The following is a 26237-nucleotide window of genomic DNA, read 5'->3' as shown; positions in this document are numbered from 1 at the left end:
CTGTAGACCCGCTGTCTCCATTCCAAAACACTCCATCACACCACGGAACTGCGTTCTCAGAGGAATGAGCATCAATCTACTAGAGCGGTTCCTGGAAGCAAAAAGGACAAGGCTGGAGACCTTTTCCAATTCACCTTCATCTTTGTCAAATGCCCCAAAAGCTTAGTACGCATTTTTTATTTTAAAAAGTACTGACTCCTCTTCTTCCCCAGAATAATGTTAAATATATTTTGATGTTGACAACAAGCTGCTGACCAAAAATTGATCTGATAGAGAAACGGGAAAACACACACAAACCAGCTGGCTAAGTCACTGAGGGGCCACATATTTTATGAAGCATGTGGGAATTTCAACATTGGAGGGGGATGACAGAAAAACCACCAAGATTCCTAACAGTGCTCAACTTCCTCCTGAAATTGCGGCTATTCATCAGACTTCCTTCAGCACTGCAGACGGGGAAGGAGAGGTCTGAATAACACAATAAAACATACACTGCCGCTGAAAAGCCAGCATCCAAGAAAAGGCAATCTAATCATCAAATGCATGAGCCACTGCCTCAAATGCCACTAAACAGATTATAACAAGACTTTATTCCAAAACATAGATGATACAGCAACACCAGCCATTTGGAACACTGTCGAAAATCATAAACTCACGACTTCTGAGCAGTAAAAACAGATGCGTCCAAGTTTGTGCAGAGCGATTGAAGCCCTCCACAATCTGTTAGGCTCAGCCGCCACTTCACCTGCATGCTATAATGATAAGAGTCAATATTTATTAAGCTTCTATTATGTGCCAGATAAATACACTTCATGAGTATCTCATTAATCCTCACAAGAACTCTAGAACTGGTATTATCTCCATTTTACAGATGACAAAACTGAGGCTTCAAGAGGTTAAGGAAGTTTCCTTTTATAGGAAATAAGTCACTAACCAAGGGTTCAGCCCAAGCCCTAACTCCAGATCCCATATTCTTTGCCGTGTACCAGTTCTAGAAACACAGTCTCCAGGTTCCTACTACAAAAGAGAAAACAGCTGTAACATCCACTGCCTATAGTAGGGAACCAGTTTCCTATTACAAAAGGGATGAGAACAAATTAGAAAAATTTCCTTAAGAGAACTGTACTTCACTGAACAAGGACCTGCCACAAACAGGACAAAACCACAAGAAAGCTAAAGTCAGCTAACACGCCTGAGAATCTGCTGAGAGGCTGAAAAGCAGCCTGGGTGTTTTCATTCCGTTGGTTCTCAGAAAGTAAATTTTCTAGTTTCTTACCAAGTTCACAATCAGGTTGCAGATCTTCTCAAAAGTGTGATAGACCAAGGATATCTCAGGAAAGGCAGAAAAGGGAACGGCCCCATCAGAAGATCACTGATCTTGAAAAGAATGAGTTGGGGTTTCCCGACAATGAAGCTCGCACAGGCCACAGTGCTTACAATGTTCACATCAGCCCTTCACTGCTTATGAGGGCTTTGAGTTGAAACCTGAAGCTGTTAGTCTCAGTTTAATTTCATCCAGCCAGAAGGGCAAATTCCAAGAGGCAACAGCCCTAATGGTTCCAAAACACAATTTCTTTCTATTACATTTGGCACCAAAGTGCTAAAAAGACATAACACAGATATTTCATTTCCTCAAAGTCTCCCTACTGCTCTAAAATGGACAATTAATACTCTTTTTTTTCTCCACTAAAATAGAAAATCTGAGGGGGGGAAGTATTTGCATCCACGTTAGATGGGACTCCATATGTATCTTAGAACAAAATTTACCTTTTTTAAGGCAGAAAGTTGTATTTTTAAGACAGCATAGTAGTAATAATTTAATTTTTATCTTTCCCCTTGTTTCTCCAAACTTGTCTCTGTGCATGCACTAAAAACAGAAATAACACAGACTTGGAGCCATGGTCCAAATCCAGCTCTGGTACCTGCAGATATGACCTTGGGCAAGTCATTTAACCTGAGTGAGCTTCTGTTTCCTCCTGCGTAAATGGAAACAATACTACCCAATATGAAGATGTGAAGAGTGTGTGTAAATGCCTGGCACACACATTCAGTAAACAGGATGGCTTATAACTGTTGGACACAGCAGTCTCTGTGCTTCCTCTTGATTTCCTTTCATTTTCTCCTCTTTCCTTTGATGAGTAGACAAAGAATTCAAATATACTACTTCAGAGTTGCAATTATTCAAGATTCTGTCATGAGTAGAATAATTTCTACTTCTCTCTCCATCCTGTTTCCCACATTAAAGTAAACTGACTCTTCTCAGGAGGCGTCTCAATTTTTTTTTCTGTGGATCAGAAACTCCTGTTATTAGCAACACCCAAGTTGGCCCTAACTCCATAAGACTGTGACTACATAGGACTATCTGAAGCCATGGAGAAAGAAATGTCATTTTTCTATTAATAGGATTTGTTTTCTAAGAGCCCACAATAACCTAGGTCTGGTCATTCTGTGCCTTATCCTCTGCAATAGAAAGTACTTCGAACCCACTACAAGACCAAAAAAGTAGACTAATGGCTCCCTTAAGAGAACACCACATTCGAGTAAGGGACTGCTCACGCATGCCCTACAAAACGAAAGCTTTCTCAAAGGCTGAATTTATTGAAAGTAGATTAAGTTGCTGAAAGCTGCTAACAAATTGAGAATAAAAACCTACATAAGCACTTGAGCACTGGAATTTAAGGAGACACACTGTAGGCAATCATCACTAATAGCTAACCTCTCTCTGGTCAACACTTCAAAAAAATTTCAAACATACACTATCCAATTTTTACAAATAATCAACTCAGGAAAAAAATAAATACCACTACCACTATCATCATTCTCCCCATCCTAAACCAAAGTATATACCAGTCCTGGGGCCAGCCCGGTGTTCGCCGGTTCAGATCCTGGGTGTGGACATGGCATCGCCTGACAAGCCATGCTGTGGCAGGCGTCCCACATATAAAGTAGAGGAAGATGGGCACCGATGTTAGCTCAGGACCAGTCTTTCTCAGCAAAAAGAGGGGGATTGGCAGCAGATGAGAGCTCAGGGCTGAGCTTCCTCAAAAAAAAAAAAATATATATGTGTATATATATATATACACACATACACACACCAGTCTGGAGAAGAGAAATAACCTAGAGGACTTGAGTAAATCAGGGTATATAAAGAGGAATCATAAAGAAACCCTCCCCTCAAAAAACTGAATTTTTCCTCTTAATTTGGGATGCTATCTATTGGGGGTGGGGAGGATGTAGGGAAGACAGAATGGAGAGTACTCAATGGCTATGTCCTATAGTTCCTTCACCTCTGTATTTTTACAATAGTTTTTCAAACTCCATAAGAAAAACAAAGAAAGAACTAATAAATACAGGGATAATGCCTCAATGTTTGTGAGAAAGAGAAAAGAGCTGTAACTTTCGTCGCTTGCTGATCCAGGAGAATGAACACGGTTGAGTGGAGGAGGGGCAGCAGTTACCAACAGGGCTACAGGAGTGCCCACGTCTGGATGTGCTGGGTCTGGATATGGATCTTAAAGTGGGTTACAGGACATGATGAAACTCCTACGTGTGCATCCTACTCCTCATTATGCTTCATTCAGAATTCCTCTTTATATACCCTGATTTATTCAAGTCCTCTAGGTTATTTCTCTTCTCCAGACTGGTGTGTGTGTGTGTGTGTGTGTATAAGGTGGGCAAATTTATTGGATGAGTGATTAAAGGCTGTCCAACTTGACCTTTACAATTGGGCAAGCAACACAATCTCTTCCTTACTGACATGATGAATTACTACATCACGACTACAGAAATCACAAATGTCCAATTTGTGAATGCCAAAGTGGGTACGTCAAGGGCCAGCCCTCACTGAGGTTGAGAGGTGAATAATGATAACAAATGTTTCTTGAGCCTATGTGCCAGGCATTATTTAAAGGGCTTTATAGGCTGGCCTGGTGGCGCAGCAGTTAAGTGCGCATGTTCCGTTTCAGCGGCCCAGGGTTCGCTGGTTCGGATCCCGGGTGCGGACATGGCACCGCTTGGCAAGCCGTGCTGTGGTAGGCGTCCCATGTATAAAGTAGAGGAAGATAGGCACCAATGTTAGCTCAGGGCCAGGCTTCCTCAGAAAAAAGAGGAGGAGCGGCAGATGTTAGCTCAGGACTAACCTTCCTCAAAAAAAATAAATAAATAAAAAATAAAGGGCTTTATACTTATTTACTCATTTAATCTTCACAGCAAGCCTCTGAAGCAGAGTTATTATACTCACTATTATTTCCATTTTGCAGATGAAGACACCCAGCTAGTACATGGTGGAGGTGAAAGTCAAATCCAGTAGCTGGCTCAGCCTGTGTTCTTACATGATGCCATACTACTTTTTATGTGGAATGAAGGAAAAACAGGAGTGAAAGATCAGTGAATGTATCTGCAGACCCACCTGCAACTAGGTAAAAGTAAGCATCACTGGAAGTGCCCAGGGAAAGGCCGAAAGTGTTGTGGAGAGGCAAAAGGAGGCCGAAGGGAAAAGCAAAACACAGAACACCTACCCCCCAGGAGTAATGGCCGGCTGCATGCAGAAGAACTTTGGGGCTTCTTCAACACCAGCTGAAAGAGTTACCTCTTATGACTCACTGTACTGAGTCCTCTAAGGCATAAGTCTCTGATTGTCACCCCAACCAACCCTTGAGGGTTCAATGGGAATCTGTGGATTTACCACACTCCAGGACAGGCTCTAACCACAAATAACACCGCTATGCGTTGCCTGGACACCTGTGCTTCCTTTAAGAGCATGGAGTCTGTAGATCACTCTAAGAGTCCCCCTTTACACCTCCTTCTCCTTCACCCTCAATATCCAATCTATCACCAAATTCCATCACTATTACCTATTAAATATTTCTAGAATCCATGTTCCTCTCTTATCTCCACCAGCACTACCCTAGTCCAAGCCATTATCATCTCCCACCTGGACCATGGGAACAGCTTTCCATCTGTCCTTTTTCTAACCCATTCTCCACCCTAAAGCAGCAATGATCCTTTCAGAACACAGTCTGCTTTGGATTATTGGTGGGATGAAGGCAATGCCCTGACATGGCCTATAAGGCCCTGCACAGCCTGGCCCCCTACCTACTTGTCCAATCTGGTCTCTTACCATCCTCTTCCTCAGTCTGCGTGTTGGCCACCCCAGCCTTCTCTCACCCTCCCATACCTGCCATGCTCCTTCCCATCCTAAGCTGTTTCCACAGGAAGTTCATTCTGCGTGGAACACTTCCCCTTTCCCTCTTCGCCCCGTGAATTTTGTGTATCTATCAGATCTGTTACTAGGTTCTTACAGCCCCATGTATTTCTCCCTCCTAGCACTTGTCACAATTGCAATTTCATATTTGTTTATGTAATTATTTAAGTCTATCTCCCTACCAAACTATAAACTCTTTGACGGCAGGTCCTTTGTCTGGTTTTTGCTCACCATATAACCCTAGACTCCAATACAGGCCTTGCACACACAACAAGTGCTCAAAAGATTTCACTGAATAATTTAACTAAGAATGACTTTAAATGGTTTAAAGGCTTTAAAAACACTCCAGCAGGAGCCAGAGAAACAAGGGAGATTAAGATCTAGGTTTGGCATTAATAAGGATGGCATCACCAAATGCTCTAGTCATACTGTAAAGACTGGAGAAAGAGTGCATGCCATTGAAGACTGTCATGAATGTGGTATTAATCCAGAAAGACCAGAAGTTGTGAAGCCTGTCCAGTAAAAACCAGGAGTGCAAGAGCCGTGGATGGGCCTGGCATCATCCCAGGATCTTGCAACCCATTTAACCAGCATCCAGGGACTGCTGCCTCTGTCCTATCCCTGTCCTCTGGGCAGTGGGAGCTTCTTAAATTGTGACCTGGTTTCAGTGAGGGGCCCAGAGTCCCCCTTAACCCTTTGCTCCTTCTATCTCACAATTCAATTCTGACACTCCCTGCCCAGCTGCCTACTCAGCAAATGGTGACAAACTTACTTCCAGAGCTATGAAACACGGGATGAAATTCTTTACTGATCCCAATTAACTATCACGTTCCACGTGCAGGAATAAAAGGTAGAAAAGCATGGTTCTTTAATAACCAGCAGAACTGGTTCTACTAGTTACACTGACAGACTTTTCTCTGCAAAACGCCTGAAAACTAACTCAGTTGAAAGTAACGCAAATTTTCAACAAACGCGGCAGCCCATGTGCCGTGTGTGGTACCTCTTGCTACTCCATCTGAGTTGGACAAAGCTTGCTATTATGGCACAAAAGAACAGCAAAGACTGCTGGCACTGGTCACAGCACGTCCAGGTTTTCAAAACTAGGGCATCTCAGTGGCCTCAATTCAGTCAGAACAGCGGCACGAACACAAATGGAGAGTAGTTTTGCCAGAGTGGGAGGATCGGGGATGGGGTTTTTGTGTTAACTCTTATTTCAAGATTTACCCCAATGTTATGGCCGCTCATTTTGTTTGTTTTAATTTAAAAAGAGGATAAGGGCATGAGTAACAAGTCTTCCGGTTTCTGCATGTTTTACCTCACAGATTGAAAGGAACCTCATCTGTTCCTGCTCCCAGTGTATCAACACTTCCCAGGACCCACAGCTGCCACTGCCCTCACATCATCTCAGAGCCTCGCCAGTGCTGCTCCAGAAGCACTCCCATCCTGGCAATGTCTCTGCCAGAAAAGCTTACGGCTCAAAGTAGACACACTTACTGGAACCCACATCATACAGCTGGCTCAGCATTACAAAGTTGTTAATCTGATCTCTTCTTAGAACTATGTTCCTGAGGCGTGGCCCAAAGCATGGGCTCCAATGAGCCTGAGGAGCGAAATCTCAGTGAGTGAGTGAGTCAACAGTGAAGTTGCATGTCTGGTTACTCAAAACTGCAAGACGACCAATCTCTAATATATACCAATTCATTTCAACAAACAGCTCCTGAATATCCTAAATACCAAATGCTGAGGATAAATGATGAATAAGAATTGACTTCTGCCCTCATGAAGTTCAGACCAACAAATAAAAAATAATAATTGGAACACTGGGTAATCACTGCAATAAATACTAGAAGTATTTATTGCCTGCAAAAGATTCTCTAGCATCATCTCATTTAGTAATCCTCACAACTCAACTGCCATAGCTGTTCTCATTTTAAAGATGAGGAAAATGAGGCTAGACAAGGTTAAGCGAAGTGGGACTTGAGCCTCGGTTTACCTGACCAGAGCCATGCTCTTCACTACAATACAACTACCTCTCCCTGCTGTCACGTCCTCGCCCAGGACACTGTCTCCTCCCCCTTGCCTTTCACACACTCTTTCACTGACTGAACTGTCATTTCTTCCACACCTGCTCTATTCCAGCACAGCAAACCAGAAGTGAACACAGAGCCCCAGCTTTCCAGAGTGCACAGGAGTCCAACCACAGCACGAGCAACAACCAAGACATGTGCGAAGTGCCACGCTAGGGGAAGAACAGGCTGCGATGGGAACCCAGCAGAAACACCTGACGACATTCAGAGAGGGTCAGAGAAGACTACTACTCTCAGGAAGTGTCATTTATACTGAGACCTGAAAATCAGCGGAAATGAGTTCCAGGCTAAATGACCAACACTCTCTCCAGCTGCTCTTCTCAAGTCTCCTTTCTGGGCAGGGTCCTCTTCTCTCCTCACAAGACCTGTGTTCCCTGCATGAGCTCTCCCACTCACGTCATTGCCAACAATATAGCAATGACCGCCAAATGGCTCTTCCCTCCAGATATCTCTTCAGAACTCCAGACCTGGACACCCAAACAGCCTCCTGGCCACCTGCACTGGAATGCCCCTTAGAGCCTCCAAATTCACACTTCAAAATTAGCTGATCAAATATCATTCTCAACGGAGAAAAACTGAAAGCCATCCCTCTAAGAACAAGAACCAGACAAGGATGCCCACTGTCACCACTCTTATTTAACATAGTATTGGAAGTCCTAGCCAGAGCAATCAGGCAAGAAAACGAAATAAAAGGGATCCACATTGGAAAAGAAGAAGTGAAACTGTCACTCTTTGCAGACGACATGATTTTATATCTAGAAAACTCTAAAGAATCCACTAAAAAACTTCTAGAAATAATAAAGGAATACAGTCAAGTCTCGGGATACAAAATCAACGTACAAAAATCAGTTGCTTTTCTATACACTAACAACGAAGTAGCAGAAAGATAAATTAAGAATACAATCCCATTTACAACTGCAACAAAAAGAATAAAATACCTAGGAATAAACTTAACCAAAGAGGTGAAAGATCTGTACACCGAAAACTATAAAACACTGTTGAGAGAAATCGAAGACGACACAAAGAAATGGAAAGATATTCCGTGCTCTTGGATTGGAAGAATTAACATTGTTAAAATGTCCATACTTCCTAAAGCAATCTATAGATTCAACTCAATCTCTATCAAAGTTCCAACAACATTTTTCACAGAAATAGAACAAAGAATCCTAAAATTTATATGGAACAACAAAAGACCCCAAATAGCCAAAGGATTCCTGAGAAAAAAGAACGAAGCTGGAGGTATCACACTCCCTGATTTCAAAATACACTACAAAGCCATAGTAACCAAAACAGCATGGTACTGGCACAAAGACAGACACACAGATCAATGGAACAGAATCAAGAGCCCATTTATGGACAGCTAATGTTCGACAAGGGAGCCAAGAGCATATAATGGAGAAAGGAGAGTCTCTTCAATAAATGGTGTTAGGAAAACTGGACAGCCACATGCAAAAGAATCAAGGTAAACCATTACCTTACACCATGCACAAAAATCAACTCAAAATGGATTAAAGACTTGATGTAAGAACTGAAACCATGAAACTTCTAGAAGAAAACATAGGCAGTATGCTCTTTGACATCAGTCTTAGCAGCATATTTTCAAGTACCTTGTCTGACTGGGCAAGGGAAACAAAAGAAAAAATGAACAAATGGGACTACATCAAACTAAAAAGCTTCTGCACAGCAAAGGAAACCATCAACAAAACGAAAAGACAACCTCACAACTGGGAGAAGATATTTGCAAACCATATATCAGATAAGGGGTTAATATCCAAAACATACAAAGAACTCATACAGCACAACAACAAAAAAACCCAATAATCCAATTAAAAAACGGGCAAAGGATCTGAACAGAGATTTCTCCAAAGAAGATATACAGATGGCCAACAGGCATATGAAAAGATGCTCAACATCATTAGTTATGAGGGAAATGCAAATCAAAACTACAATGAGGTATCACCTCACTCCGCTCAGAAGGGCTGTAATCAACAAGACAGGAAACAACAAATGTTGGAGAGGATGTGGAGAGAAGGGAACGCTTGTTCACTGCTGGTGGGAGTGCAAACAGGTGCACCCACTATGGAAAGCAGTATGGAGTAGCCTCAGAAAATTAAGAATAGATCTACCATATGATCCAGCTATCCCACTGCTGAGTATTTATCCAAAGAACTTGAAAACACAAAGGCATAAAGATACTTGCACCCCTATGTTCATTGCAGCATTAGACAAAATAGCCAAGACTTGGAAGCCACCTAGGTGCCCATGAAGGGATGAATGTATAAAGAAGATGTGGTATTCATACACAATGGAATACTACTCAGCCATAAGAAATGATGAAATCCGGCCATTTGTGACAACATGGATGGACCTTGAGGGTATTATGCTGAAATAGTCAGAGGGAGAAAATCAAATACCATATGATTTTACTCATAAGTAGAAGAAAAAACAACGACAAACAAACACATAGCATTGGAGATTGGATTGGTGGTTACCATAGGGGAAGAGGGGAGGGCAAAAGGGGTGATTAGGCTCACACGTGAGGGGATGGACTATAATTAGTTTTTGGGTGGTAAACATGATGTAACCTACACGGAATTCAAAATATATTATGATGTACATCCAAAAGCTATATGATGCTATAATCCAATGTTAGTGCAATTAAAAAAACAAACAAACAAACAAAATTAGTTGATCACTTCCCCTCTGCCCCTCACCAAACCTGCTCGTCCTTCCCCAGGCTTTGGCTCAATGATGGCTCTGCCACGCACCGAGCTAGGCATGCCAAACACCCAGGAGTCATTCTTAACTTCTCCCTGCCCCTCACGTGCTGTCTGCTCTGCTTTCTTAACTAAGGCTCCAGAATCTGTCCACGTCTGTCCACGCCCATTGCTGCTCTCTTACTTCAGGCCACCATCAGCTCTCACCTTGCCTGCTCGGTGACTGCAGGTGCACTGCTTCCACCCAGCCCCCACTACACCCACTGGGCCCACCCAATCTACTGTTCCCGAGTCCTGTTCATCCAATTCATTGTCCAATCCACTGTCCACACAGTTCAAGTCCTCGGCAGTTCTTTCTTTGATCCAGTCTCCCTCCTGTATTGCAATAACCTCTTACCTTGTCTGTTTCCCCAACCAATGATGCCAACTGGGGGCTGAAGCTGTAACTTTATGTATTTTTAGCCTCAACTCCTAGCGTCTAATTCCTGACAAATAATTGTCAAGAAAAGTCTGCTGAAAGGACGCATAAATGAAAACATACAAAGAAACACATAATTCTTGATCTTGGTAATATTCTTTAATCCTAAGCATTGTTCTTGAGAGATTAAAGAAACAGCTATTAAAAATTACTACATAAGTATATGCTTAGTGCCAGGTATTACTCAACTTTTGTCACACTCTCCCTTAGCTGGCTTTCTGAAATACATTCTAGTCTCACTAATAGGGCAGAGGCATAGCCAGAGCCAGACTTTACATCTGAAGCCTTATAGCTGAGGATACAGACTAGAGACTACACGAATCCACTGTCCAGTTCTAGGGAGCTAGAAATCAAAATGGATGTGTTTCTTGGAGCTGATTCCCAGGGCTGTTGGCTCCCTGCTCCTGGGCAGAGGGCTTCCCTCCCTCTGAGCCAGCCTGACTAACAGGCTCATTGCCCTCTGAAAGCATGACCAGGTAACGGCTTTGCTGCTGACCACAGTTCAACTCTACTAACTAGACACTGTCTCTGGCAATTACAAGCAACAATTACTCTGACAATAAACTAAGAAAACAGTATCTGCAGCCAGGGAAGCAGACATGCAGTAAGAGGCAAAGTGACATCTCTGTCTGGACTCAAGGTAACAGACCACAGATAGAGCCATTCGGGACGTGGTCTTTAAGGACTCTGCTATTTACTCATCATGCAAATCAGTTGTCAGCCATAAGTGTTCATTTCACAGGGCTAGTTGGGAAATCTCAAGAGCATTTCAGACTAAGTATTTATTATCCACAAAAATATTATGTCTAACTTAAACACATAAATATATAATTTGCTGGAGGTTTTACTATGTCTACTTTCACATGTCCTATGTCATTTATCTTGACAACAACAACCCCCTAAGGGATTTTCATCTCCACTTTACAGGTAAGGCCATTGAAGCTCCAAGAGATTGAATAATGTGCCTGTGTTCACATGGATAAGTAGGTGGTAAAGCCACAACTCAATCTCAGGAGTACTGACACCAAGTTTAGTACTTCTGATTTTTTTTTTTTTTTAAGATTTTATTTTTTTTTCCTTTTTCTCTCCAAAGCCCCCCGGTACATGATTGTTTTAGTTGTGGGTCCTTCTAGTTGTGCTATGTGGGATGCCGCCTCAGTGTGGCTTGATGAGCGCTGCCAGGTCTGCACCCAGGATCCGAACCGGTGAAACCCTGGGCTGCCGAAGTGGAGTGCACAAACTTAACCACTTGGCCACAGGGCTGGCCCCAGTACTTCTGATTCTTAAACTTCATTTTTGTAAAAGCTTCTTTTTTTTTTTAAGTTGACCTTGAGCTAACAACTGTTGCCAGTCTATTTTTTTCTTCTCCCCAAAGCCCCCCAGTACATAGTTGTATATTCTAGTTGTAGGTCCTTCTAGTTCTACTATGTGGGACATCGCCTCAGCACAGCTTGATGAGCGGTACTAGGTCCGCATCTAGCATCCAAACTGGCGAAACCTTGGGCTGCTGAAGCGGAGTGCGCGAACTTAACCACTTGGCTGTGGGGCCAGCCCTATAAAAGCTTTAAGACATAATTTACATACCATACAATTCACCCATTTAAAGTGCACGATTCAGGGGTTTTAGTATATGCACAAAGTTTCTACAACCATTACCACAATCAATTTTAGATCACTTTCGTCACCCCCAAAAGAAACCCCGTAACCATCAGTAGTCACCCCCCCCATCCTCCCTATCCCCACCCCCAGGCCTAGACAACCACCAATTTTAATTTTTTTCCTATTACAGAACAATACCATCAAGTTTCTTTCAACTGTAACAAGTCTCCAGGACAGAGAAATAGGCACAGCCTTTTACAGTGCCCCACCTTAATGGCTAAGCAATACTTGCTCACGTGTCCATTCTAAACTCTTTCACATTTAGAGTGCTTTTTTCCCTTAGCTCAGATTTTTTTTTAAAGGAAGGAAGTAATTGCTAAGACACAAAGTAAGTCCCTTGCTGTTTTGACGGCTCATCATTTATTGATCAGCAGTGAAAGTATTATTCACGCTTCTTAGCAAGAATCACTCTTACCAGGCATTCGCTGGGCCTTTAAACAATCCAAACACTTTATGAAACTCTCCCCAGTAAGAAACTCAAGCTAGAGAAGGAATAGTAAGACCCAAACACCAGTGTAAACCTCAACCCAAAGATCTGACCTCACCAAATAGCAGGCTCAATTCCAACCAAGAGGGTCTGCCACTTGATGGAATAAGAAGCTGCCTGAGGAAGCAAAGGGCAGCCAAGACACATCACAAGGAACAACTAGGCTTCAGGCATCCATGCAGGTTACTGGTCTAACAACCTCCGTGCCACAGTGACAGCTAAGAGGAACATTTTAAGGCAAAGCATCTCATCCCAAAGCTGACTCTTGGGACATAAAGACCAAGAGGAGAGTCAGTGATCATACTAAAGGCCTAACTAGTTTTCAACCTCAACTCTCCAAATCACTCTGCAGGAGAAATTTAAAAAAGACTTCTGAATGATGCTCCCACCAGCCCTCTGAGGCCCTCTCTTGGATGGCTCAGGGCCACAGTCTATTCAGCCCTCTTGGAAGCCACCTTGAGGTCCGCAGGCCACACTGACTGGCAGGCACTACAGCCCTGCCCTCAAGGAGCTTACAGTTCTGGTGGAGAAAAGAGATCCACAGACATAAAGCAATTATACAGAAAGGAGTGGAGAATAAATGCTCAACTGCATCACCAAGAATCCAGAGCTACAGCCAGCATGTATCATGGATAAAAAGAAAGGAGAATGCCGGTTATGAGGAAATCCTTGAGAATGCAAAGCGGCTGAAGTGGCAAGGGCCTCTGATACTGCCTGGTCTGGGGCTGTTCAAACTGTGTTCCTAGCACCCTTTCTCTTCTTTTCGTTCTCTATTTTTAGGGGTCCTCTATGATTTCATTTGAAACAGCAGTTCTCAACACGGGATGAGGGAAGAGATCATAGTCACCTGAAAAAAATGTAGCTTCCTACTGCAGGTGTCCCTCCCCCCACACACCCTTCCCTGCACCTGGGGCATATCTGAATCTCTAAAGCAGGACTTGGGAAAGCGTATTTTGAAAAAGTTCCCCAAAGAATCATACTGTTTAAAAAAAGAAGTTCCCTGAGCGGAACATGTTTAAAAACTCTCACCTAATCCAATTCTAACAATCAGGAAATGAGACCCAAAGAGGTAAACGGGCTCTCTCAAAGTCACACAGAAAAGAAATGGCCAGCGCCCAGGGCCTCCCAAATCCAAGCTAATGGTCTTTCAACCAACCAGCAGGGGGCAGAATCTGTGGTGAGCCTGGAAAGCATATTAAGATTTGGACCAGTGGAGACAAAATGCAGTATCCATTTATGATAAAAACTCTCCACAAAGTGGGCACGGAAAGAATGTAGCTCAACATAATAAAGGCCATATATGACAAATCCACAGCTAACATACTCAACAGTAAAAAGCCGAAAGCTTTTCCTCTAAGACTGAGAACAAGACAGGGATGCCCACTCTCTCCACTTTTATTCAACAAAATATTGAAAGTCCTAACCACAGCAATTGGACAAGAAAAAGAAATAAAAGGCATCCAAACTGGGACAGAAGAACTAAAACTGTCAGTATTTGCAGATAATGATACTATACATAGAAAACCCTAAAGACTCCACCAAAAAACTATTAAAACTAATAAATGAATTCAGTATTTGCAGGATACAAAATTAATTATACAGAAATCAGTTGTGTTTCTATACACTAATAAGCTATCAGAAAGAGAAATTAAGAAAACAATCCCATTTCCAATTACATCAGAAAGAATACCTAGGAATAAATTTAACCAAGGAGGTGAAAGACATGTACTCTGAAAACTATAAGGCACTGGTGAAAGAAACTGAAAATGATACAATAAATAGAAAGATACACCATGCTCATGGATTGGAAGAATTAACATTGTTAAAATGTCCATACTACCCAAAGCAATCTACAGATTGAATTCAATCCCCATCAAAATACCAATGACATTTCTCAATGAACTAGAACAAAGAATCCTAAAATTTGAATGGAACCACAAAAGAGCTCGAATAGACAACCTTGAGAAAGAAGACAAAGCTCAAAGTATCATGCTCCCTGATTCCAAACTGTACAACAAAGCTACAGTTATCAAAATGGTATGGTACTGGCATGAAAACAGACACATAGAACAATGGAATAGAGAGCCCAGAAAGAAACTCATGCACATATGGTCAATTAATCTACAACAAAGGAAGCAAGAATATTCAATGGAGAAAGACAGTCTTTTCAATAAATGGTGCTGGGAAAACTGGACAGCTACACACAAAAGAATGAAACTGGACCACTATCTTACATCACATACAAAAATAAACTGAAAATGGATTAAACACTTGAACATAAGACCTGAAACCACAAAATTCCTAGAAGAAATCATAGGCAGTCAGCTTTGACATCAGTCTTAACAATATTTTTTTAGACCAGTCTCCTCAGACAAGGCAGCAAAAGCAAAAATAAACAAATGGGATTACATCAAACTAAAAAGCTTCTGCACAATGAAGGAAACCATCAACAAAACAAAAAGGGAGAAGATATCTGCAAATTATACATCCAATAAGGAGTTAATATCCAAAATATATAAAGAACTTACACAACTTAATATCAAAAAACCCAAACAACCCAAGTAGAAAATGGGCAGAGGACCAGAATAGATATTTTTCCAAAGATGACACACAGATGGCCAACAGACACATGAAAAGATCCTCCAAATCACTAATCATCAGGGAAATGCAAATCAAAACCACAATGAGATACCACCTCACATCCATCAGAATGGCTATTACCAAAAAGACAAAAGTAACAAGTGTTGGTAAGGATGTGGAGAAAAGGGAACCCTCGTACATTGTTGGTGGGAATCTAAATTGGCGCAGCCACTATGGAAAACAGTGTGAAAGTTCCTCAAAAAATTAACAATAGAACTACCAGAGCCAGCCCTGATGGCCTAGTGGTTAAAGTTTGGCATTCTTACTACTTTGGCGGCCCAAGTTTGGTTCCTGGTCATGGAACCACACTACTTGTCTGTCAGTAGCCATGCTGTGGTGACGGCTCACACAGAAGAACTAGGAGGACTTAAGGACTCACAACTAGAATACACAACTATGTCCCGGGCTTTGAGGAGAAGAAAAAAAAGAGGAAGAGTGGCAAGAGATGTTAGCTCAGGGTGAATCCTTCCCAGCAAAGGAAAAAAAAAAATAGAACTACCATAGGATCGAGCAATTCCACTTTTGGGTATTTATCTGAATAAAACAGAAACTCTAATCCTCAGAGATATATGCACCCCTATGTTCAAGGCAGCATTATTTACAATAGCCAAGATATGGAAGCAACCCAAATGCTCATCAATAGATGAATGGATAAGGAAGATGTGGTATTTATAAACATACATACATACACACACCCCGGAATATTACTCAGCCATAAAAAGAATGAAATTTAGCCATTTGCAACAACATGAATGGACCTAGAGGGTACTATGTTAAGTGAAATAAGTCAGACAGAGAAAGAAACCATACAATTTCACTTACATGTAGAATCTAAAAAACAAAACAAATGAACAAACAAAACAGAAATAAACTCACAGACGCAGGAAACAAACTGGTGGTTACCAGAGTGGCGAGAGGTTGGGGGTGGGCAAAATAGGTGAAGGGGATTAAGAGGTAAAAACTCCCAGTTACAAAATAAATAAGTCATGGGGATGTAATGCACAGCATAGGAAATATAGTCAATAATATTATAATAACTTTGGATGGTGATAGATGGTAACTAAACTTATCATGGTGATCATTTTATAACGTACATAAATATAGAATCACTGTGATGTACACCTGAAACTAACAGGATATGGTATGTCAGTTATACTTCAATTTAAAAAAATAATTAAAAAAAAGATTTGGACCAGTGGAAGTGGCAGAAGGAGCGGAGGACTCTTAAATAGGAAAACGACACTTGAAGGCTGCATCCAGAAGGAGCCTGGCTGTGGTGTGCGGGGTGTCTTGGGGTGGTGCTTCTGAAGGGACAGTGGTAGGTGGAGAGACCAGTTAAGCAGTGGTCAGTGGTCCCAGGCATGAAAGGAGATGCTAGAAAGGGAGAGTGGCAATGGAAATGAAGATAGACCAGCACGGAGGCCCCCTCAAAGGGCACCCTTGGGACACTGACTGGTTTGGAGTACAGGTGACTGGGGAAAGAAGGGCTGTTGGCAGCAGCTGGGAGGCTGACTTACAAAGAGGAAGGCCAAGCTGAACTGGAGGTATAGGCCCCGGGTATAACACGGTCCCCAAACCCCTAGAGACCAGGGAAGATACTGTTAGAGGACAGAAACGGAATCCATGACACAGCTTACTGAAAAAGAAATCTATGCCAGGGTGAGGCCCTCCTGGTAGACAGAAACGGTACCCATTGTGGGTATGGCACAGTCCTACAAAAGGGACCGCCCCCTGGCTTCAGACACAAGCCTGTGGAGAGTGCAAAACGAAGAACAATGATGGAAGGGAATGTAGGACAAGCCCTGCAGGCACGTGTGAGCGCGCGCACGTACACACACACACACCCCCCACCATTCTGGAGTGGTATAGAGTGATAGTGACTTACAGCAATTAACATTTAATAAGCGTTTACTACATGTCACGTATTGTGTTAACAGCTTTCCATTGGATTGCCCTACTTAAGACTAACAACAACTTTATGGGCTAGATACTATAACATTTATTCCCATCTCACAGATCAGGAAACTGAGGCTCAGAGAAGTTAAAAACTCAGCTCAAATCCATGCAGCAAGCAGCAGAGCTCTAATTCCAAAGCCATGCTCTTAACCACCACATTACATTGAAAGCAAAGAGGGTAGTGTTGGAATGCGTACAAGTGCTAGAAGAAAGGTGTCAGGTGGCAGTTATGGGCTGTCAGAGACTTATAATTTAAGCTAACTGATGTGACTAACAGCAGCTGCAGAAACACATGGCATTGCCTTCTGTGCCTCCCCCGGCCCCTCCTCCTCCAGAACTGCTATATAAATACTAGGTCAGCTGACTACCTGGCGAGGAGCTAAAAGCCTTAGAGAAGAAGCTTTTCCATGGTCTTGGAGGGAGAGGGAGCAGAGGCCAATGAGAAGGTGCCTTAGGCTCACGAAGGGCCAGACTGACCTAATGGTAAAGCAGCATGTCACAGAAAGGAGGAAACAATTCTGCACGTCCTAGTGGGGCTCCTTGATTCTATCCTTCAGGATTTCTCTCTCACTTGCACACCCCCGCGCACACGCCTTATGTAAGGGATGAGGACAGATGCTCCAACCACCCAGTCCCAACATGCCGACGAGCGTTTCAAGTTGCCCCTCCTGCCTGTCCGCTACATCACCCCTCTTCCCACACCAGAGCCCACTTTAACGCTGCCCTTTCCAAGTCCTACACAGCCTTCAAATGAGGCCACATGCTGCAGCAGGTTCTGCGGCGAGTCCTCCTCTGTGCTCCGGGAGCATTCTGTGCACTCCTCCCACACAAACAGGCAGCACCTACCTCCGTGTGTCAGAGCCATCTGTTGACCTGCCAACTCCCCAACAGAATGTGACCCTCCTGAGCGCACAGACTATTTCTTTGTACTCCTAATTCTAACACAGCACTTAGCAAATGGCATTACACAATAATTCTCCCAGTTCCAGTGAATTTGAATAATAACAGCATCTAGCAGTTGTTGAGGATCTGCCATGTGTCAGATCCTGGGCTGGCTATGCGTGGTATTTCTTCTCATGCTCAAAAAAGCCTGCGGGGAAGATGGTTATCCAATGTTACAGGTGAGCAAAGGAAGTCTCAGAGAGCTGAAGCGGCACTGGGAAGTGGACCTCAGGGATTGAAGCAAAACAGGAATTTCATGTCTGGAGAAATGGTGGGAATAGTTAGGCTTTTTTTTTTCTTTCAACAAGTTTTTATTGAGCACCTCACAGTGAGATTTCTGATTCAAAAACCTGGGCTCATTCCCTTCAGGGTATTCTCAGGAATTTTAAAACTCTTTTAGCAGAAACAAAAAACTTAGCAGCTCAGGACCATTGTCTAAAACAGGTGGTGGCAAGCTGTCACAAGGGAAAGGCAGACTTCAAAGTATCTCCCCATTGTGACCAGGACTTCCATACACCAGCCTCGCTGCTTCTTAGAGCTGAAACCGCCCCCCCGCAACCCCCTCCACCCCGTGCCCAAAAGCAAACAACTGAAGGCTTAAATGCCAACTCTGAAAGGCCCACTCGTCAGGTCAATAACGAATGATGGAGGACAGGGGCACAGGAGGAAAACGTATTTACAGATGAAATCAAAGCAGCATGGTCTTGCCAACGCCTTTGAAACAGATACAGTTATTACTCCCAGAGGTAATCTGATTCTACTTACTCATATCTTAAGTAAATCATCGAACAGATGTGATAAACGCACAAAATTTGACCTTTGATATAGAAAATTGTTAGAAATGAGGGAAGAGGAAAGATAAGTTCACAGAATGAAACTAGCAAAATGTCAAAGGCGAGATGTTAGCAAGGGAAAAGTCAACTACTAAGTGTTCTCATTAGGTTGGAATTTTACATATAATCAAATCATTCTCAAAAGTATAAAGGAACAAAGAAAAGAGGAAAAGAAAGTTTTAGATATGGTGAAAAATACTGTAAGAGAGTTACCACACAGTGAACTTTCCTAGTATGATACCACGGCAACAAAGACAACAGCTAAATATTCCGCTTTCATGAATACCTTAGCTGGCAAAGATTTCTGTATCCCAAGATTAAGGATCAAGCATTTTCTGAAAGCATCCAAGTGGCTCTGACCAACAACTTCTGAATAATAACAACGACAGCCCACAACTACTGAGAGCCAAGTATGTGCCAAGTGTTCTGCTAAGGACATCATGTGCATAATCACAGTTAATACTCATAAATACTCACATATACCTACGAGGTAAGATTGGCATTATTATTATTCCCATTTTTCGGGCAGAAACACAACCAAGCCTTAAAGGACTGGCCTTCCTCACAGCTAGCAAGGGAGAGCAACTGGCAAGGGTTTTCCATCCCTCGAGCTGAGGTGTGACACTTGATGTACATAGAGGGGACAGGGGACTAAAGGAAAAGCGAGGCCCTGGGGTCGTTCCGCTCTCACCCTCCCTCCTAGAGTCCCTCTCCATTTTTCCTCCCCTCTTCTTCCTCCCAAAGCAACAGAAGATTAGAGGTTATAAGAATTATTCCAGTTCAATGCTGCCTCCCAATCTATCTCAAGAGGTTTCTTTTCTTTTTTTAAAAGATTTTATTTTTCCTTTTTCTCCCCAAAGCCCCCTGGTATATAGCTGTATATTCTTAGTTGTGGGTCCTTCTAGTTGTGGCATGTGGGACGCTGCCTCAGCATGGCTTGCCGAGGGGTGCCACGTCCGCACCCAGGATGTGAACTGGCAAAACCCTGGGCCACCGAAGCAGAGCATGCGAACTTAACCACTCGGCCACTGGGCCGGGCCCTCTAGAGGTTTATTTTAAATGATTCATTAAACTGCAAACCTACTGTTCTCCTTGTTGTCTCAAAAAAGCACATCAGAAGGCATAAGCGTAACTTGAGGAGAAACTGAGGGTGGTTCCCTACTGGGAAAACAACTCAAAGTATATGCTCTACTGACACGTATCAGTAGCACCATCTTCAAACATGACAACTACACGCAGGTTATAAATTTTTACACGTACAATTATTGCAACCATTTAAGATACACATACATGGACAAAGCCTGGAAATAACTGCTTTGGTTAGGATAGCATAATTAAGGGTGACTTTATTTTTCTAACTTTCAAACTCTGCAACTTTATTACATTGTCTTTATCATAAACATAAGATATGTATCTTTTATAGTGATAAAAAAAAAATGTGGCCCTTAAAAATCTAGTTCTTTCTAAAGCACACTGTCACACAGGATGGTTGTAATGTGGAAGTATCCAAGAATATCATACATTCTGGTGAGGATGTTCAGAGAAGGATTTAGAACTTTAAATTTCTAAGCACAGGTTCCCCAGAGCCTACGATTTTGACAGAAGCCCTAGTTTTGACATTAGAGACGGAAGTAGAGTGCAGAAGAGCGTCCGGCTCTGAGATGGTGGCTGTCCATGTGGCAGCTGTTTGACCAGGCTGCAGGAAGTGTTGCTTGACATAGCCTCATGACATCTTCTGATGCTCCATCTGCAGAAGTGGTGTGGTGTTGGATATGACCCAGGGACACGCTACAGGAAGCACATGCAGGAGAGAAAAAGCAGAAGCTTCGGACAGATCATCGGGCTAAAGCCACAGCTAAGAAAGTGATCATTTTGGGAAGAACTTTTATGCCTTTCAATGGCCTGTTAAATCACTAACAATGACCTCTAAGCTCAAAGAGCAAATTCTGCCATTAAAAAATTAATTTGGAATGGAGAAAAAGTTATAGAGTATTTAAAAAAAGATAATGGATCTAAATTTTGCTTTCAAAGGAATTTTTTATTGACAGACTGAGGCAGGAGGTCTGTTTTAGGATAAGCCAATCTTTTTTTGTCATTGATCCGTCAGTCATCAAAGTTAGTAATCCAATACAGCAGTGTTCCACCAAAAAACAATCTCAATCATTCCATCTGTTTTGTATCCCCAACATTTCGAACAGTGCTTGGTACTGGCAAGTGTTGAGCAAATATCTGCTGAATGAATTAACGCTTTCTAAAGGGTCCAGTATCCATTCACCGTCACCTGGTGGATAACCTAAAAGTCAAGAAAGAAACTACTAGAGAACACGAATGAGAAAGCACTCTAGTGTGCAAAAGCCAATCACGACTATCAGCAGGTTTCACTAGTAATATTCCCTGCACCCACAAATATAAGGATATGAGGATGGCCCTGGAGTCAGACTGCCCTAGTTTAAATCCTGGCACCACTCCTGCAGTTGTGACCCTGAGCGGGGCACTCACCTTCATTGGGTTTCGCTTTCCACATCTAAACACAAAAAATGGAGGTAACAGTACTACCCACTGCATAAGATAGTTGAAAGGATGAAATGAGATAAGCGCAGTTCCTGGGACACAGAAATGCCTACTAAATATCAGTAATTAATCATCTTTAAATTTTCACATATACCCACAGTCACTTCTCTGGGAAGAATACAGGCTCACAGGTTCACTTCTCCCCACCGAAAGAAACAGTCTTAAATGAAGACTAGGCAATTGAATGCATTCTTTTCCCTGAGGGAAAAGTGAAAAGGAAAAAAATCAGCTCTTAAGTCTGGATTTTTTTTGACCCTTCTCAATCTTCATCTCTCACGCCTTTTCTTTCCACGTCTACATCAAACTTTTCCTGAGCTCCTGTGGGCCTGGCTAGCCACTGGCACTCCTGATCTTAGGAGAGACTTAACTCTGTTCTGCAATGCTGCTGTGCCCCTGGGCAGGACATTTAACCTCGGGGTGGGGGTGGGGGGACACCTCATTTCCACATCTGTATAACAGAGGGTACCGTGGTGGAGTAGATTATCTTTAAACTCTCTTCCAAATCTAGAAATCCATAAATAAGTAATTGATAGCCATTATCAGTACATTCAAGTCAAGCACTGACCTAATTAAATTCTACTAGAAAGTACATTTTAACCATATTTGGAATACCACACAAATATGGGCACAAGTACAGCAGACTCTAAAAACAGATTTTTCCTGGTCTCAGTGTTAGAGAACAACATATGAGCACTCTGCAGCTTTTATTCAACTTCCTTATCACACTGGAATGAGCTCTTATTAAATCAGAACCACTCTCTCTTTCTCTTAGGGCCACCTAATGGTCCTTTCAAGCTTCTGGGTACAGACACTAAGCATTTCTACCAAACCAGTGCTTACAATTTCAAGGTAACCGAGCAGAGAACTAACAGCCTTGAAGCATCAGAATTGTCATTCAGCATCAGAGAAGGTGACTAATTAGAAAACCATTTAAAAATCACACTACTTTCTTTGGATCTTTGCGCTACCAAGCATCTCCCCATCACATTGTGTGTTTGTTGAAGAAAATATGTCTTAGGTAAAATGACGTTACAGGTTAACAACTGACATGGAAAGACATTTACAATATACATCACTAGTGAAAAAGGCAGATTACAAAATAATATGATCAGCAATATTAATCTCATTTTGGTAAAAACATACACTGACACACATATCTAACAGGGTGCACTTCAAGCTGTTAATAAGTTTATAATTTTTCTTTAAAAAATTTGTTAGCATATCTGTGTTTTCTTATTTTTCTACAATGAACACTTACAGCTTCTGAAATAATGATAATTCAAACAAGTGCTTTAACAAGAAAAATGGATCTGGCAACCAAACTATAACCAAACGCCTCCCTAAAGTGGATCTGATCAGGGTTCCCCTACACGGAGGTGCGACATCTTTTGCACCTTGTGCCAAGGGCTAAACTAGGGTAGAGGTGCTGAGATGTTTCTAGGTACCAGCCATGAGGAGGTACCAAGACAGGCCCAGATCTCTCCCTCCTGTTTACCTCAACTTCCAGAGCCCAGCTTCCCACTTACTAGCATTACCAATTAGTAACCCTCTGAGCAGAGTTTACAAAATACAACGAAAAGTCCTAAATTACAGTTCAGGATTTTAACTTTCACATTCACTGATTTAGGAGAATCACTGACAGAAGGGCCTTCAGTTACTCTGGCAGAGACCCACTTTTAAAAGGTGGATTAACTACTACTACTCCTTTTAGGCTGTCCAGTGCCAGTTGCTTATGATCACAAGAAAAAAAAATAAGCCATCATGTTTAAAAGCATCATCTTCAAATACTTTATCCAGTTAAGCCCTCCTGTTTTTAACACAAAGTGCTAACTTTTGATAGACTCTTTGGCATAGTGAAGGCAGCCGCTGTTGAACCTTCCAGGATCTGATCAGCCAAGAGCAAGTTCATCACCAGGCACAGGGACCGTAAGGAACATGACATCGTAAAGCGTGAAGGTTGTTCTTGCAGCTCAGTGATCTACCAGCAAAAAGGTGGACATCTTCTATTTCCCGGTTAACAAAAGAAAAGTACATGCAAAGAAGTAAGTGATAGGAAGACATACATGAAAGGCAGTAAAGATGAAGGCAATATGAGGGAAAGGAGTAGAACGACAGTCTTCAGAAAAATGTTCTGAGGGACTCCTCCTGAGTGAGCCAAGGGAAAGTCACCAGACCCAGTGCTCTCAGAGACATAGAAGCTACGCCTCACAGCTGCTCACACGCATGTTCAATAATGGGATAACCAGCAGAAGCTACATATTTAAAAACAGATTTTCTTACCCCCTCAGTCCCTTACCTTTTAAAAACCATTCACAATTAAGGTCAGAGCCTTATCCTCTGTTAGAAAATATTTGTAGAGACAGATTATAACAAAGAAGTATAGTGTCTACACAGCATTATTTTACTGCAAGAAAACAAAACTGCCAACTACAAGGATCTGAAAAATGTGACCATTTTGAGCTTATTTTGGGGCTGAACCACTCCCCTTCCCTAATTATCCCTCAAAGGAAATACATCAGGCACTGTGGGCAAAGAGAGAAAACATGTTTAATTATAACACGAGCATTTGGTGGATGAAAAATATGAACATTCTTGAACTCTGGCCACGTTTCAAGAGGACTTTCCACTTGTAGCTTAATCTCACCGAAGAGGAAAGTTTAAAGTTCAGTTATACCTCAACCAGGGCTCAATTAAAAAAAAAAATATGAAGAGAAACTGACCACATTACTTACCAGTGATACTACAAGGGAAGTCTGCTAAAAATTCAAGATGACCCTGACTCCTTATCAAGCATTTACAGAGGAAGTGTTTTTTTATTTTAAAATTAAGACCCATTTCAAGAGTACTCTGCACTGGAGAAAACACACACATCTTGAATTTGGAAATACATGTGCGAAGGCCTCAGGCTCCAGGTGGTCTTACAGAAGCAGTCCCTCATCAGGACCTCTCATCTACGGCCCATCTGCCTTTGCTTTACAGAGATGGGAAGACACCCTAAGTGCAGTTTGGTAGCACTTCTGCACATTGCTGATTAAAGTGCTGGAGAGAGGACCAGAAAAAAACCTTCAGGAACCGAAAATGAGAACGCTCTAATTAGGCATCTGGATTGGGAGCAGTTGCTCAAGAAGCCCTCAGCACGACCTACAGGTTGTAATCTCTCCGACCTCTTCTCCTTTGACTCTCCCCCTCACCCACAGGGCTTCTGCAGGGCTGGCTTCCTTGATGCTCCTCCGGCACTCCAGATTCTTCCCTCTACCTGCCCTGCTCTTCCCTCAGGTCCCAAGCATCCTTCAAGTCTTTGCTTAAATGCCACCGTTGCAAGGAGGAAAAAGGTGCCTTTTCTTTTCCCATGATACTCATCACCTAATACACCATATAATTTACTTATATCTGTTATTTTCCCCTCTCTCCCTCAAACAAGCTCCAGGAGAGCGGGGATCTTTGCTCACTGATGTATACCCTAAGCGTTTAGAACAGTGCCTGGCACAGAGTAGAAGCTCAAAAGATTTCCTGAATGAATGAATGAACTTGACAGTAAAACTCCAGGAGGAAAGCAAGAGGGGGTGGAAAGGGTGATGTGAGGGGGTGAAATGAAAGGGGGAAGAAGCGACAGAGGCGAATCACCAGGGAGAGGTAGAGACTGGGGCCGAGCCACAGTTTCTCCCTGCAGTGCTGAAGGGAGGCGGGAGGCGGTATCCCGCCGGCGGCATCGAGTAGCACTGAGAAGCAGGCAGCCGAGACCGCCGAGCTCTGAAGACTCCCCAAGAAATTCCAGGGGCAGGACAGACCCAGCCGGGCGGTGGGCTCTGGGCAGGCACCCACGGGGGTCCGGACCCCCAGCCCTCCCCTCCCGCGGCGCCCAGAACCCCAGCTCCATTCGAATGTGGTCAGGGGCGTCCCTGGCCGCAGCACCCTTCCGGCTCGGGCCCCCTCACCTGGTCGCCAGCGAGCCGGGCCCTGCACTCCGGCACCTGCCTGCCCGCGCCGGGGGCCCCCACCCCGGCCCGCGGGGAGGCCCAGAGCGCCCCTGCGGGCCCCACCCCGCCGGCCCCCCTCCAGCACACGGGCAGGAAGCACCCGCGGCCCTCCCTGCGGCGGGGAAGGGGCAACCAGTGCCCCTAGCCCGGGCCGCCCCAGCCCGACGCCCCGCCCGCGCGGCACCCCCTCACCTCGGGGCGCACGTACGACACGAAGGAGGGCTTGGGCGCCTTGGTGCCGCCGCCACCGCCGACTACCCCTTTCCCCAGCATACCGCCGCCCTGGGAAGCAGCGACGCGCGGGAGCAGAGGCGGCCGCTCGGGCTCCGGCAGCGGCGGCGGCCACCAGCACTGGCGGCTGGGGCTCCGCCCATCCCCAGGGCAGCGGCGGCCGCGGCACCGCCCGCATCCGGCTCCGCCGCTGACACCGCTCGCCCCGCCCAGGCCCGCGGGCCCCACCCACTCCGCGCGCTGGCCCATGGAGTCGGACGCCGGAGACTGGAGGCCACGCCCCCTCCGTTCGCTACCGGCCGGTTTGTAGGGTGGAGACTCCCCTTCCGAGATAGGCTCCGCGCCACCCTCTTGCGGCAAAGCCCGCCCCTATGCGTTCTCTGATTGGCCAGAATGCGCTGCCGGCCGAGACCCGCGCCAAACCCCTTCTTGAACGAACGTGGAGAGATGGTTCTT

The 26237-nt window shown here is 43.7% G+C and overlaps 1 protein-coding gene across 1 annotated transcript in view; it reads right to left on the bottom strand.

The window, feature by feature from the left end:
• The window catches only part of MTMR12 (myotubularin related protein 12), a 69083-nt gene extending 43157 nt beyond the window's left edge, over positions 1-25926 (bottom strand). Inside the window, exon 1 of the mRNA XM_046671694.1 lies at positions 25743-25926. Within this exon, the coding sequence (XP_046527650.1) occupies positions 25743-25823 (81 nt within the window). The 5' untranslated portion in view covers positions 25824-25926. The remainder of the gene's footprint in view (positions 1-25742) is intronic.
• Between the last annotated feature and the right edge of the window lie 311 nt (positions 25927-26237).

Source organism: Equus quagga, chromosome 9 (assembly GCF_021613505.1).
Source record: "Equus quagga isolate Etosha38 chromosome 9, UCLA_HA_Equagga_1.0, whole genome shotgun sequence".
NCBI lineage: Eukaryota > Metazoa > Chordata > Mammalia > Perissodactyla > Equidae > Equus > Equus quagga.
This window is presented reverse-complemented; position numbering and strand designations above follow the sequence as displayed.